This window comes from Carassius auratus, unplaced genomic scaffold (genome assembly GCF_003368295.1).
Source record: "Carassius auratus strain Wakin unplaced genomic scaffold, ASM336829v1 scaf_tig00214860, whole genome shotgun sequence".
NCBI lineage: Eukaryota > Metazoa > Chordata > Actinopteri > Cypriniformes > Cyprinidae > Carassius > Carassius auratus.
The window spans coordinates 15,431-31,466 of NW_020527833.1; the positions used below are offsets into that span (position 1 = coordinate 15,431).

The following is a 16,036-nucleotide window of genomic DNA, read 5'->3' on the forward strand; positions in this document are numbered from 1 at the left end:
TCAACATTTGGGTGGCATTATGCAAATATTTCCACATTTGGGGGTGTGTTTGAATGAGCCGATTTAGAGGGGCGTGGCAAAGTCTTAAATTTGATGAAGAATATCTCTTTGGATTTGAGACTTCAATCTTTACAGATCTTCTTCATGCACAAAGAGCTTGTGACACTCCAAAGAGAAAGGAAAAATTTCAATTGCATCATATGACCCCTTTAATTAACGTGTAGTTAAATATTATGTTCAATATTTTTTTATATTAAAGGTAAATGTTATAAAAGTAAAACGCAAAAAACAACAACAAAAAACTGTAAATTTAAAGGATTATTTCACTCACAAGTCCTCTGAAGCAACACACTACACTCAAAACTAATTTGCACATGCTTATATTCAAAAATGGCATGTCAAGACATGTTGTGACAGCTTTAGTGTGAGAATCATTGAGGTTCATCTTTACTGATGCAAAATCTGGTGCAACTTGACTTCAGGTGACATATTTAAAGTGCCCCTATTATGGATTTTTTTAAAATTACCTTTCATGCAGTGTGTAACACAGCTCTAAGTGAATGAAAACATCCTGCAAAGCTTTAATCTGAAAGTGCACCATGTATTAAGGTATTGTCTCTCAAAAGAACAAGTAAACTCTGAATCATTAAAACGAGTTGTTTTTAAAACGAATCCTAAGCCATTTCATTATGGGGTCAACATGAAACATTAGCATATTGCTCGTCCACTTGTTGGTCTTTTTCGTTGGTATGAATGAAAATGCTAATTCATTCTTTGCCACTAGGTGCCCATTTTTGGAGCGTTAAAATAGCATTTTCCCCCAAGTAACGCTGTACACAAAGCAGCACTGTGCTCACAAACGCTGCTTTATCATGCATCACAGGCATGATGAAATGAAAATGAGACCAACTGGACCAATCACTGCAGATTAGCATCATGCAAGGGAGGGGTTTGGAAAAATTAATCGTTGAGTGAATCGTTTGGGAGATGTTGTAAGTAAGGTAAAAATAAATGCATATTATAAGACAACGAAAGTGTTTTTTGACCTTGCATGCATGTCAACCTGTTGTTGGGGACTCACAAAATATGAATGATCATCATGAACAACCATCACAGAACAACAATAACAGCAAAAATTATAATGAAAGAAACCTTAGTGTTTTCATATGTGGAGACATTTAGTGCATTAAAAGACTTCCTATATCATTGTACTTACCCAGAACGCCCAGTCTGTAGTTCATAGTGACGACAATCACGTTTCCATAGGCAGCAAGAACACTTGCATCAAACATGTTTCCTGTTCCCTCCATGTATGAACCACCATGGATAAACAACATCACAGGCTTCTTCCGACGATCTCTAATATCTGTGTAAAACAAAAAATGCATAAAAATTAAAAATTAATAATATATATATATATATATATATATATATATATATATATATATATATATATATATATATATATATTTTTTTTACATATATAATATATATTACACTGCTGCAGCATCACTGTAAAATAAACAGTAATGATCTGCTTAGTGAAACACTGATATTATGCGCTTAAGAGCTCTTGTTCATAAACATATACTGTACACAAAACATATTGCTATTTTTCAAACATGCACATTAAATTGAAAATTATAATAAGAAATATATAATTCATATACACTGCAGTTCAAAAGTTTGAGCTTAGTGAGATTCTGATGTTTTTGGAAGTCTTTAATGCTCACTAAGGCTGCATATATATTGATCAAAAATGCAGTAAAACCAGTACAATTGTGAAATAATATTACAATTTCAAATAACTGTGTTCTTTTAAATTTAATTAATTCCTGTGATGCGAGGTGAATTTTCAGCAGTCTTCAGTATTTTCCAATTTTTTCCTTTAGAAATCATTCTATGCTCATTTGCTGCTCAAAAACATTTCTGTTTATAATCTAATATTAAGTACATTACCTATTAATAAAGCTAATTTTATTGCATATCTATGTTGAAAACAGTTTTGCTGCTTTTGTGAAAATCTACTGATGAACACAAAGTAAAAAAATAACAACATTTATTTGAGATAGAAATCTTTTGTAAAATGATAAACATTATATGTGACCCTGGACTACAAAACCAGTGGTACAGGGTCACATATTTGATCCTTTTTAATACATACATTCTGAATACAATTATTTCTTTACAAAATATTTTGAATTGTATATGATTTGAAAATAAATGTTCTGCACTCTTTTAAAACTTAAAGCAAGAATAAACCATTATCTTTAATTGATAAAAGAATAAGGTACAGTAATACATTTCAGGCTTATTTAGTGTACTGATATCCCCGTTTTGTGTGTGTGTGTGTGTGTGGATACACACTTTACACTGCCTACTCTTTTCCTAAAAAAGATTGTGAAACAGTATTAGTAGAATTATTAGCGTTTTACCATTTGACAATGTTTTCAGATAATGAGTCAAGGAAGAGGAGGTAAAAACAAATACTGGCTGATATTGCTTCCAGTTCACTTGTCACTCTTAAAATAGAAGGTCAGCGCACTGCATAATGGGAGACAGTACTGTGAGTGCTGTATGTGCAACTGCATATGGCACATAATGGCAAATTTAGTAGGTCATACCACGAAAATAGTTTGAATAGTACGTTAGTTCACGATTTCTGACCATATCCTCAATCGTCTCCTCACGCTCTGGGATCTTTTGGCGCGGTCTGCCTCGCATTGGCTCATCGTTTCTGCACTCTGCTGGCACAGTCTATCTATTTCTCTTCCAAAACTCTGTTGCTCTGATGTATCACTGTATCAGTTAGTACAGTCTGTGTGTGCGTTTCTCTCTCTCTGTATATTTGTAGTACAAAAGCTCAGATGGGTCAGACTGAATGATTCCACCCTCCCACGTCTTGGATCCCCCTCTAGGTGCTGCATTGGTAGAGTCCCTACCTCTGCGCGGTACTTCCTCTGTCCTTCGACCCCATCTAAACTCCCCCGTCTCAAGTCTCAAGATTGGTATATTCTGTCTCTTTTAGATTCACATCTATATGTGCTGTTTGTTGGTACGGGTTGTTCCCCTCCGCTTTTCTGTTGCAGTGTGTTTGAGTGAGCCGCACATGCTCATGCATATATACATATGCTCTTGGAGATGCTTGTGTGTGTGTGTCTGTGGATGTGTGTGAGAGCGATCGAGTGTGCGAGGGCATTTGGAGATGTCCAGTTAGCCAGTGCTTCTGTGGTGTGCAAGGGCTGTAGATAATTCATATGAAAACCAGACCATGCAGAAACATAAATAACTACCACGACATCTGTTTACCCCGAGAGAGAAGGAGGGGGTCTGGGAGAAAGAAAGAGAGTGGGTGAGAGAGATGGGGGAAATCATAAAAGGAAGAGTGAGACAGATGAGAGAGAGTGAGAGAGAGCCGGAGTGGCAGAGAGATAGAGAGAGAAAGAGAGAGACAGGAAGAGATCGAGATGTGAAAAGGAAATGGCACACAAAAGAGAATAAAATAAAAGTTACACAGACCAAGGTCCTTTCACGGACACACAAAATCACACACACATAGGCAGCTGTGATGCTGAGTCGCTATGGAAACTGCCTCATCCCTCTCTCTCTGTCTAATAGAAGCTCACCAGCACTGACTCACTCATGCCTGTTGCCACGGAAACAAATTCTACGCACGTATTTGCACGCCCGCCTGCATCACCACCTGAATCTTGGGTTACAAACGCATTACAGCGACTGCACCCTCACACACTTTTTCATCTTAATCTTTGCATGCACACAAGCACCTCTTCTTGAAGACAAACACGACTTTTTATAAACACAAACACACACACACACAACCTATGAACATGCTTGCACACTCGTGCACAAGTATGGGCACTCGTGTGAACACATTCTCTTTGAATACTGAGACTAAATGGAAATATAAACAAGAGTGTCTCTTTCGCACAAGACTAATTTTAGACTGTTAGATATTTCCCCCGGCTTTGATACGTGTTGTTTCACACCATCGGTGCAGCTGAACGGAGTAAGAGTTACTTGGAAGACGTCGGCGTTGAAGCAGTGACACCTCTGATTCAGCCAATCAGACAGGGCTGTGTGGATCAGGTGTGCTGTTAACAGCCAATCAGATGATGGGAAATCTTTTTCAGGATGGGACTGCTTTTTGTGTCATTGTGAGGCAACACCATGGGCCCGGTGGAAGTAAAAATCACAATTTACACTTATTTCTCCAAGGCATCGTTGCAATTAAATGGAGAGCTAATGGAGATTTAAGGTGTAGAAATGTTTTATGAACAATAATGTTCAAATGTTTTTTGGTCACTTTATTTTAAGGTCCAATTCTTGCTGTTAACAAACCATTAACTATGACTTGCTTCAATACGCTCCTAATTTGCAGCTTGTTATAGTAAGATAGTTGTAATCCTGGAAAAAAAAAAGTATGGTTTCCACAAAAATATTAACATTAATAATAATTAGAAATGTTTATCAAGGAGCAAATCAGCTTTTTCAAATGATTTGTAAAGGATCATGTGACGCTGAAGACTGCAGTAATGATGCTGAAAAAAATCTAAATATATTAAAAATACTGAAAAATTTGTGATATTTTAATGATACTAATTAATAGTACTATAATAGTACTGTTTTTACTGTAAAGATGTCTCCAACTGAAGTCAGGTCTGCCAAGATGTATATGAACAATTGTCATCAAATTATTTCTGGAGCAGATAATAAACCTGCTAATATAATGCTATTTGCATTAATTGTATAGGTTTGTACTCTATGCCAACTATTGTCTCATTTTTACTTCTCCACAGAATATTTAGGAGAAACAACGATTAGATCATAACCGAGAACTCTAAGAGCTCTGATGGGTCTGATATTGCCCATTTATAATTGGTAATATACACACAAGTCCATCTAATCAGAAGAGATCCCAGAGTTATTTGATTACATAGTTCACCTTTGAGAATATAATTAATTTATCATTTACTCATCCTCATGTCATTCCAAACCTGTATGACAATCTTTCTTCCATGGAACCCGTTTATCAGAATGTCCAAGCACTTATATGTAATTAAATAAAAGTGAATGGTGACAAAGACTCGTTTAGTGAAAAAAAATGTTTAGTGAATTCTTTCAGTGAATTAAAATGTATTTGACAATCGTATGACTTCAGAAGACTTGTAATGTTGCAGACGAGTCATTTTATAAAGCCTGACTAAAGCTGTGATAAAACTCTCACTTTCACCAAATGGAGCATTTTGTACATTCAGCTAAACATCTGCTTTTGTGCTCAACGAAAGAAAAGTACACTGGGTGAGTAAATGATGCTTGGGTTTCCATTTTTGAGTAAACTACCCCTTTAATTTCAATAATATTGAATAAATGTAGAATCAAATGCTGTAAAAGCAGATTTCTCCAAGCTGAGTTTTTTTTTCCCGCTGCAGTATTGAGATATTTTATGTGTGTGATGCATCGAAGAGAAGCATACAGAATCCACAAACATCTTATCTGGGACAACCCTGCTTACGAGTCCATGAGTATAATCTTTGTGTGTGTGTGTGTGTGTGTGTGTGTGTGAGAGTGAGCGAGGGAAGAATGGGGAGACACAGGAAGAGAGAGAGACCGTATGCAGTGCGTTAGCCTCAATATGTGATGGAAAGAGTTTGAAATAGAGCGAGAGAGAGAGCGAGCGAGGGAGTGAGAGAGCAAGCACAACGCCCAGATCCTTTCAACAGAGGCCTTAGTATCCTGTTCGCTTCAAAACATCCTCAAAATACAAGAACGCTATTCTGTCTCTCCTCCTCCAAGCCTGCATCTCTCTCTCTTTCTCTCCTATGCCGCACCTCCCCCTCCCTTGTTCCCTCTGATCTCCTGCTTTTCCTTCTACTCTCCCCCTCTCCTCAACTCTCTGCCTTCATCTTTGCCTCTCTGCTCTCTTTATGGGACTTTCCTACACCTCTCCATCTTTTGTTCTTTTCAATCTTGTCTTTACTTGACATAATTTACAGGAAAGGAAGGCAGAGAGATGGGGGACTGGGATCGGATTTGAACCCGGGTCCCTGTGAGCCACTGGCTCCCATGTGTCGAGAGTGAACGCGTACCTTTTTGCGCCACGACCATCCCTCCCTTCTTGTTCCTGTCTGCCGCCCACACATCCTCTTTCACTTGCAAAGCTCCATGAATCTCATTTCATCATATACTCGTCTTTATCACAAAGTTTTCTTAGCGATCTCTTCCCCTCCGTGCAATGAAATTGGTGATCTGAGCGTTCCCCCTCTCTTCCTCTCTTTCATCTCTCCTCTCTTTCGTTCTCCTCCTTTCCTCCGTCACTGCTGTGCATTTCCTCTCCTCTTCTCTCCCATGTTCAGAGACGCAAAATTGGATTAGCTGGCAGTGTCTCTATTTAAACCTCTGCAATTAGAGACGCCCGGAATCCGAGAACTCAGTGCATAAAGCGTGAGCCCTGCACATGCACAGACATGTATGCTACAAAGAGAGATAGTCTTTTTAAATGGAAAGAGCATGGAATAATGATAATGTAAAACCCTGGTAATTGCTTAACTATCTATTATGTTAATATGTATAAATTTGATGAGACAATATATGGCAATTTACTGTGAAATACAGTACTATTCAAATATTCTGATATATTTTTTTTAAATATGTGCGCACACACACACACACACACACACACACACACACAAACACACACACATATATATATATATATATATATATATATATATATATATATATATATATATATATATATATATATATATATATATATATATAGCATATACATTTTTTTAAAGGGATTACGATTTAAAAAATGTTTTTAAAAGTAAAGCTAACAACTGTATATGATACAAATAACTATTTAAATCTATTTAATAGAATATATATGTAATTTTTTGTAATTTTAGAGGAAAATTATTTTAAATAAAAATTATCGCCATTGATTACTTGTCCTTGTGTCGTTTCAAATTTGCATGGCTTTCATTCTACTTTGGAATGCAAAAGAAGAAATCTGGAATAATCTCCTGGTTGCTCATTTTTATTCAGTTTATAATTTTTTTTAACATTTTTAAAGAAATTTATTCATGAACAATATATTAATTAATTAAGTTTATTCATGAACAATTTATTCAGAATTTTTTTGTGAACTGAATCAAAGAGTTAAAAAGACTCATTTGCTTATTAAATGTTATTTATCCTTATTAATTTGTTTTTCTCTAATCAATTTCTTGTGAGAAAATATATATATATATGTCAGGATTTAATTAGTCTCAGCCTCAGACATTATGCCTATTGACTGTTGGATGAAAATCGGATTCATAAGGCAAATAAAATTAGAAATAATTTGGGAGTTTTGAAGGTGTCATCTGATTGGTTGAATTTTACAGGATTTCTGATAAACGTGTATGTAGCATTTTGCAACAATTAATTTATTAGTTGTAAGCTGGTCTGTTATTGTCCGGACATCAACTTTACATTTTCACCTTCCAAAATATGAGGCTGAATAAAACAAACTGTGATTGGCTGCTTTACATGTCTATCAGACGTCCTCTTGGGCGGTTCCTGGACCGTTGATAGCTGAGTCCAGTGCCTTCGGATCTGATTATGTGAGACTAGGGTTTAGGCAGATTTTCATTGAATAACATCTTAAAATACAAGATAAGTATAGTATATTTCAAATCTATGAACATAGTTGTATTTACTGACGTATTTCTTAAGACTTACTAATATAAAATCTTCATTTGGAGTAGTACTTGTCCACAATGCACAATATTAGGTCTAAAATGTGTTCGGCACTACTTCTGCACAATTAAAGTGCATTAAGTACAAAATTAGTTGTTCCAGTTTAGCAGACTTTAAGCATACCAGTTTAATAAAGTACCACTGCAGAGTATTTTTATTAAAAGTGGTGTAAGCGATTTTTCAACTGATTCGGGCTGACTAGCAAAACCAACTTGTAGCCAATCAGGAGTAAGGGGCATGTCTACTCATGATGTGGAGGAGATAGTGTTCAGTGTTCAGGATGGACACTATCGAGCGAGCGATAGAAAGTTAGAGATGGCGAATAAAAAACAGTAGAGGAAAACATCTGTGGAACAAAAGAAGGCTTTAAGGCAAGAGGTAGGACCTGTGTAAATATCATATCAGCCTTCCAGTGCTGGAGTGAACTCAAGGAGCTGAAGGCCTGCGATCGGATGCTGAGGTTGTTTTGTTTCTTCTCGATAGGTGAGTAACACTATGTCTGCATCACAACAGCTAAGGTCTATCTAGTACACTGGACGCGAGAAAACGGCCGTTGAATATCATTTGAAATTTGTCAATATGTCATAAAAAAAATGCAGCAGCAGTTTTCTGTCAGGGATTTGTCGTTGTCGTGTCATGCTGCATCCAGTGTTTGTTTTGGTGATTTCAAATGTCAATATTGGCTACCAGAAATAGCTTACCCCACCTTTAAACATATAAATATGTGACATGACATAGAGCCAACACACACAAACCGTGAACGCACACCCGGAGCATTGGGCAGCCATTTATGCTGGGGCACCCGGGGAGCAGTTGGGGGTTCAGTGCCTTGCTCAAGGGCACCTCAGTCGTGGTATTGCAGGTCCGAGACTCGAACCCACAACCCTAGGGTTAGGAATCAAACTCTCTAACCACTAGGCCACACCTTCCCCACTGTAAATGTATTTGTAGTCAAATACATTTTAGCACATTTATTTTTCACTACAGAATACACGCTTGTGGTTCACATCAAGGCCGATTTTTATGAACTCATCACCATCACGTGACCATAAGTATCATTATAATGAACAACAATATATTTAGTACAAAGCAGATTCTTATATACTTATATTCAGATATACTTCTTATAGGTTGGCAAATTCAAATATATATAGCCTACTTTAAAACATAAAAATAAACTGCTAAATATACAGGCACCAAATGCTGTAAATTTCTGGCAACCACAGCTGGAAGATTTTTTTTTTTTTTACACAACACAGAAACACACATTTAGTGGTAACCATGAAAGACTGTTACAGCACGTGGAGTGAACATCATGCACACACACATTTACAAGTACACATACATACACAAACAAACACAGATGAGCTCAGACACGAAAGTATATGCTGTAAACACACACAAATACACAACAAGAGCTTGTCTGCAACTTTCCCCTTATTATTCAAATATGAGCAATAAGATAAGTGCTATTATTTAGATTTGTTTTTATTCATAAAGGCAATATGAAGATATAATATGAAGTAATTTTAAATACTATTAGAACATTCACATCATATTTTTCTCTGCTCCTAAAAGCAATAAATTCAGCCTGTTGTCTTTTACAGACTTACTGCATTAGCTACTCTACTGCTTTCTCAGCTGGATGCATGTCAGCCAATGAAATTGCACTAAATCACAGGGGGCTGATGGGATTTGTAGTTTATTGATTTCTGACTAATCCTTTGCCATTCATCAAAAAGGACACAAAACATATAATGAAATCCTAATAACCGTTGATGGGAGATAATTCCTAAAATAAAAGCCTGTTGTAATGAAATGATGTAAGAATCATTTGTTTTGAGAAGAGATTAAAAATAAGTGCAGCACAAATAACCACATCAGCAGTGCATGAATTAGTGCATGTATGCTTGAGCATATGTACGTGTTTATGCCTGTGGCTAGTTGAGCTTGAAGCAAAATGCAAAAACATACAAGACAAAATAATCAAGAGAAATAATGGCACACACTACAACCGCCCCCAAAAAAGAGTCTGAAAAACAAGACAAAAAGGGAAAAACATGCAAGAAAAATACCTTCGTCCCTCGGTCTGTTCATCGAAGACTCATCGTGTTTTTTTGTGAGCGGACCTGGGGTTAAGACAAAAAGAGGGGGGAAAGAGAAAAGACAAAATTCAAAAAGATTTTACTGCGCTTAAACAAAAAGAGCCAAAAATTCCAAAACAGCAAAACAAAAAATTACAAACTAGCAAGAGATCATGTGTCCCAATTTAAAAGAAGAATCAAAAACAGCAGCCAAAGCAGAAGAGCAAAACAGACAACAAACTCATAGAAAGAGAAAGGGAGAGAGAGAAACTGATGGTGGTGTGACACTTGCTAACATCCCTACTAGCAGCTTCGATGTTATCTCTTTTCTTCCTCAGTTTTCCCTTCCACACTCACTCATTCGTTATATGCCAGGCTTTCAATGACAAATGTCCAGCCATCTCTCTCTGCCCAGAGAGAGAAAGTGATGAGACATGTGGAAACACTGTGGCAAAGCTGCGTTTAGTGCAACGGCCCTCAGGAGTCCTCCGACTTAATGTCCTGTGGGAAAATAACTCCCCCTCACAGGATAAGACTGCTGAAACTGTGATCTCTCTTTTCCTGTCTCACAAACAAACAAACCTCTTGTGTAATGCTCTTAAGAAAGCATCTGCCAAGGACATACATTTATGAACATTTTATCCATTCAAATGTACAAACAATATCAGTATCTTGAGCAAAGTGGAATTTGAAGCCAAATCAGGTTTACTGTGTTGTTGTTGTTTTTTTACATAGCAGAGCAATGGACAAAAACAAAAAGTGGAATACATTCGAAATGTGAAAAATGACAACAAACTCGACTGTGACTACTTTCTATCCTTTTGTTCAGCAACAAAAGTAACCATGGTAGCCATAGATTTCCCCAAATTAATGTTAAAAGAAGTATTTATTATATATTATATACTTTATTGTATACTATAATAATAATACATGACACAACCTGGTTTTTGGTTGTTACCATTAGTATTGTTAAGGTGAAACTGTTAAAAATAATTTGCAGTAATTGAAACAAATTAATAAAATAAAAAATAAAAAAAATAATTAAAGCTATAAAATCATATAAAAACCACAAAAGATTAATACATAACAAAAGTATACCAAACATAACAACATTAGTAAATATATAATAAACAAATAATTTTTATTTTTTATTTTTCATTACTAAACAAAAACAAAAAAAATCAAAATGGTATCAAATGGTATTATATAATATAAATAACATAATATACTGGTTATACATATACAACATAACTTTAGATTATTATTATGGTATTATTATGGTATTCTTTGTAGTGTATTGAAATACCTAAGCTGGTATTCTAATCATACCCTCGCAAATCAACAGCATTTTTTTTATAAACAGCTTTATTAAAACAATAACCATTGTAGCTACGTATGACATTGTGTAAACTATAGTTAGCATGTAGCAATACTATTTCGAGTCAGATGTTGAATGTTACTTTATTGAAAGACAGGTCTGATGTAAAAGTCTGAATGCTTCTAGTTATTAAACTGCAGTTTCTTCTCATTTCTGGTCCGATTCACCCCACTGAAACAGATTCTAGCATTTATCAGCTTGTGCTTTAGGTTGTATTGCAACGGTAGCGTTCTGTCACTGGCTTCTTCAGGACTGGAGCTGAAAGGATCTGGTGCAGCGAGACACATTAGCATCTGTCGCTAACTCAGGTTAAATGCTAAATGTTTGTGTGGCGACAGCCATTAATGGGTATTATCAGTATGACCCCCTAACCCCTCTCTCAGTACTGACGGTGGGCCTGCAAGAGACGAGATAGAAATCGTCTCCATTTATTTACCGTTTATCTGCTACACAGGCTCTCCACACCAATAGACCACACACACATACACCAACACAAACCCCATTTGTCACTGCTTTGCATATAATTCTTACCCAGTCTGTCCAACACTTATAATGCATATAATGATATATAAACAGCACAACTGTATTCTCATAACTGACTTCAAATGCTGTTCACCTGATTTTTTTTTTTCTTTAAGCACATATACATTCACAATTACATTTAAAGGGAAAGTGTCATATTTGCAGAGTAGTAATCATTTTTCCTAACCCAAGTGAATAGTGCAGAAATAAGTAAAAGCACACCATTAGTAGGTTGATTTTTGTGCAAAGTCCAAATGCAACAACTTAGTATATAGTATGATGAAAGGAGTATTTCAAATTATCAGTTTGTTTGAGCTTAAATTCTGAAGCGTGAAGCTTTGACACTGCATCATTTAGGATGTAATCTGGAGTATCCCAAACAGACCAACACAGAAACACTGGCTTAAAAAATAGCACAACAGTTTCTAGTAGTAAAAATCCACAATGCTAACAACAAAAAGTAAGGGGAATTAAATTTTTAAAAGAACTTATAACCTTTAAAAACAGACATACTGTAAACTGCAAGGTTGTTAACTGTTGGTATACGCTTTTGTTGATGTTATCAGTACACATTATTTTAACTTACATGGTCATGTTTCATAGCAGAATTATTGGAAAAAACGACATTACCCATGATTCTGCAGAACAAAAATTAAATCATCAGTACTTCTTGAATCTCACACTAGTTTCACAATAAATGCAATCATATAGATCTATATTTACCCATTGTTTTTAATTTGATTATACAATGCTTCATGGAAGTGTATTTCTTTACCACAATAAGGTACTCGGTCTTGTAGCTTTGAAGTTTGTTATGTGATTCACCTCACATAACAGCTTGTTGGTTTGCTTCATGACTTTTAATTTTTAAACAAGTACTTTTTTTGTGTCTATGGGAAAAATACTTCTGGGACAAAGTTGAATGAAAAATTGGACGGCTACTGTTGCACTCTATTTTGTGAGTTTGGGGTGGGACTATAGGGCTTCTTTCAGAACAAAAAAAAAAAAGGCACAACAAGCATTTGTGTAACAATTTTACAACTTTGTGCCTCTAGTGACACCTAACACCTAACACACTTCACCTTTAAGTACTCAAAAAAATGGTTACTGTAAGTTAAATAAAACATAGACAAAAGATCATTTTGACTATTTTTTAAATTAATTTTTGAGGCAAAACTATAAGTACTACACCCTATTTTATTCAGACAAATAGTCGAGCCTGTGCACCTTCTCACATGTTCCTCTGAGCTAAATCTCCTGAGTTGCACTTAAGCTGTGAGACTCGATCAATGCTGACGTGATTTTCAGTTCAATTCACCATCTCAGGTCAGTTCTTCCAGTAAAGGCTGGAGAGCAGGAGACAGGTTGATGGGAGTATGGAACGAGCGCTCGTGTGTGTGATTAAGTCTCAGCAACGTCAGCACTTTATCGACACTTAAAGCATTTGGAGATCAAGCTTTCACTATTTTACTGGTTCCTGCTTCCGACTATATGGTCTGCAGCCTCCATTAGGGCTTAGGCTTTTCCCAGAAACCTAATCCTGCTGGCCTTTGAAGACAATGCACCAGCTTTAAAACTAAGGCCCAGAATTCACCTCTAAGTGAAAGAAGACACGAGAGATGCCGTCGGCGTGGAGGTAGACCGGAAAGCATGATAATGAAGACTTAAAATGGAGGAAAGATCATTTACGTGGGATGAGTCTTGGGTGGTACGTGGGCTGGTGAGCACATGGTGTGGTGACAGTCGGAAAGGAAAAACCAGGCTCTGTGAATGTGGCGTTACTCCCAGTCTAAGAGATGGCAGCGTGCATCTTGAGCCGCTGAACAAATTGTGCAATAAACACTTTCCTTCCATAGAAAGTGTGTGTGAGCGAGTGTGAATTTGGTATTTTTTGACAGGAGTGCGTGACAGGAAACCCGGCAGTACGCCATCCCAGTGTAACCAGCAGGTTTGTCCTCCCTGACAGGCTTGCCGTGTAGAGACGTCTTCAGTATATTCTCTCTGTCTCTCTTTCTGCTTTCTTCCTCTCTGTCTCCCTCTCACTGTCTGCAAGGGGAGCAGACCTAGAAAAACAGTACATGAAAGCAATCTGCCTTGAAGGGCTGATGTCATGTGCTCAATATATATATCTCCCCTCCATTAAAGACTCTAGATGAGCCATTAAACAATAGCTAGAGCAGTTTCTTTCTTTCTGTTTTGTATTAAGTCTTACAGTGAGTCCTAACCAGACGTGACATGTCCAGTTTCCAGCGGCTGAAGCAAAATACTGTGCAGTCTTGGTCAATCAAAGCACGTTTGATGTTTAATATACAGCTATGTGTAGCGAAATTTGATCAGTGAGATTTTGAGGTGGGCGGGGTTTATGAGAGCAACACTACGGAATTACAAACCGCATGACCAATGAAATGTCTTGATGAAATGCACTAGTGGATGGAACAAATACAGAAACTAACACAGTGTCCTAACCAGGCTTGACACATCAAGCCTTCAGGAAGTAATTTGTCTAGACACCTTCAAAATTAAATTGATGCGTGACATGATAATCGCGTGACCCCCCCCCCCCCCAAAAAAAAAAAACAGTTCAGCGCAAACTGTGGGACTATGGAGGGTGTCGGGGACACAAGTCATCAACAGAAGAAGAAATCTACTCACTAGTCCGAGTTTACAGCCTCTTTGTGTTTATACTTACCGCCTTGCAGACTATTCAGACTTTCTAACTTGTAGATTTTACACATGAGTTGTCAAAAGAATAATGATAGTGGCGATTAAACTTTATTTTAAGGTCCAAATCTCATTATTTACAAACTATTAACTTTGAATTTTGCTTCAATATACTCCTAATTTGCTGCTTATCAATTTTGGATGTTGTGGATAATCTGGATAATCTCAATGTGAAAGTACCATGGGTAGTTTAGGGTCTAACTTTAAACTAGCAGTTTATTAACATGGATATTGCTAGCACACTATTGGATTATCAGTGCTTATAAAGCGATAGGCCAGGGATTGGAATCAGACAATTTTCCTCATGATCAGCCCGGATCGGTAACTGGACAATCAGTCTCACTTTTTTACGATTTCGAGCAGATCCGTTTTATTACCAGGGGCACAGGCAATAATGTAATGTCAGCTGCGCAGTCTCTGTCTTTCCTCTCCAATGACCACTTCTCTCTCAAACACGTCTCATTCGCTCCAGTTAAATAGTACTTTATTGTGCATTATTTTAGTCATTCCCATAGGTTTCGCACTTACACCAAGGCACGCGCACCACCACTGATCTATATTAGTGGAGCACACAAGCAACGCTCAGTCTCAAACAGCTTGTGAGCCACAAATACCAAAATAAGTGGCTAACTGTGCTAAACATTCAAATATATAAAAGATTATGTCAAAATGCCCACTGGCGAGTATCCAGTTAAATAAAGTCAGTTTTGGATTGTTAAATAGTTGAGAAAGAGAATGTATGTTTTGTTACAGTATATCGAGTCTGTGGATAAACTCTTAAAGGGGCCGCAGTCCAATATTCCTGCTGCTGTTTTTCATGTTAATCAAAGAACAAAAGACGTTTATAAATAAATACATTTTATAACTTTAAAGGAAAGTATTAATTTGTATTTAATTTTTACTATGAAGACTACAGAAATTAAATTTGATAAAAATGTACGTTTGATTACTTTAATTTCTGAAGTATTTCTTACCTGGAAAAAAAAAACTTAACCTGAAAACTGAAGACTATCTTTTTTCTATTGAATTTATTTGTGATGTTGTTTGCATTTTTATTTATGTATTATTATTTAAGACTTTTAACTTGTGTCATTTTTGTTATGAAAATAAAACTTTGCATGAAGAAAAGTAGATTTTTGTTTTGTATATGCTGTCAATTTTGGCTCTTAGAAAATAAAAATTGGAATCGGCAGGTCACACTAACAAAAAAATCGGTGCATCTCTAATCATTCATCAAGTCTTCTTTGTATGCTGATTTGGTGCTAAAGAACATTTCTTATTATTATCACTGTTATCACAACAGTTGTGCTGCTTAATATTTGACTGGAAACTGTGAACTTTTTTCAGGATTCTTTGTTCAAAAGAACAGCATCTATTGAAATAGCAATCTTTTGTTAAGATTATAAATGTCTTTACTTGTTCAATTTAATGCATCCTTGCTTAATACAATTATGTATATAAGAAAAATGGAAATGGAAATTCTATCTGCAAGCTTCCTCCATGTATTATGATATAGACACCCTTGGATGTAAACAAAACTGTGAGAGTATGGAAAACTATATTA

General features: G+C 36.3%; 1 protein-coding gene across 1 annotated transcript in view; it reads right to left on the reverse strand.

The window, feature by feature from the left end:
- LOC113093094 (neuroligin-2-like) overlaps positions 1 to 16,036 on the reverse strand; it is a 41,569-nt gene that overhangs the window by 13,298 nt on the left and 12,235 nt on the right. The window contains exons 2-3 of the mRNA XM_026258941.1: positions 9,843 to 9,896; positions 1,217 to 1,366 (exon numbers count right to left, since the gene is read on the reverse strand). Coding sequence (XP_026114726.1) covers positions 1,217 to 1,366; positions 9,843 to 9,896 — 204 coding nt within the window. The remainder of the gene's footprint in view (positions 1 to 1,216; positions 1,367 to 9,842; positions 9,897 to 16,036) is intronic.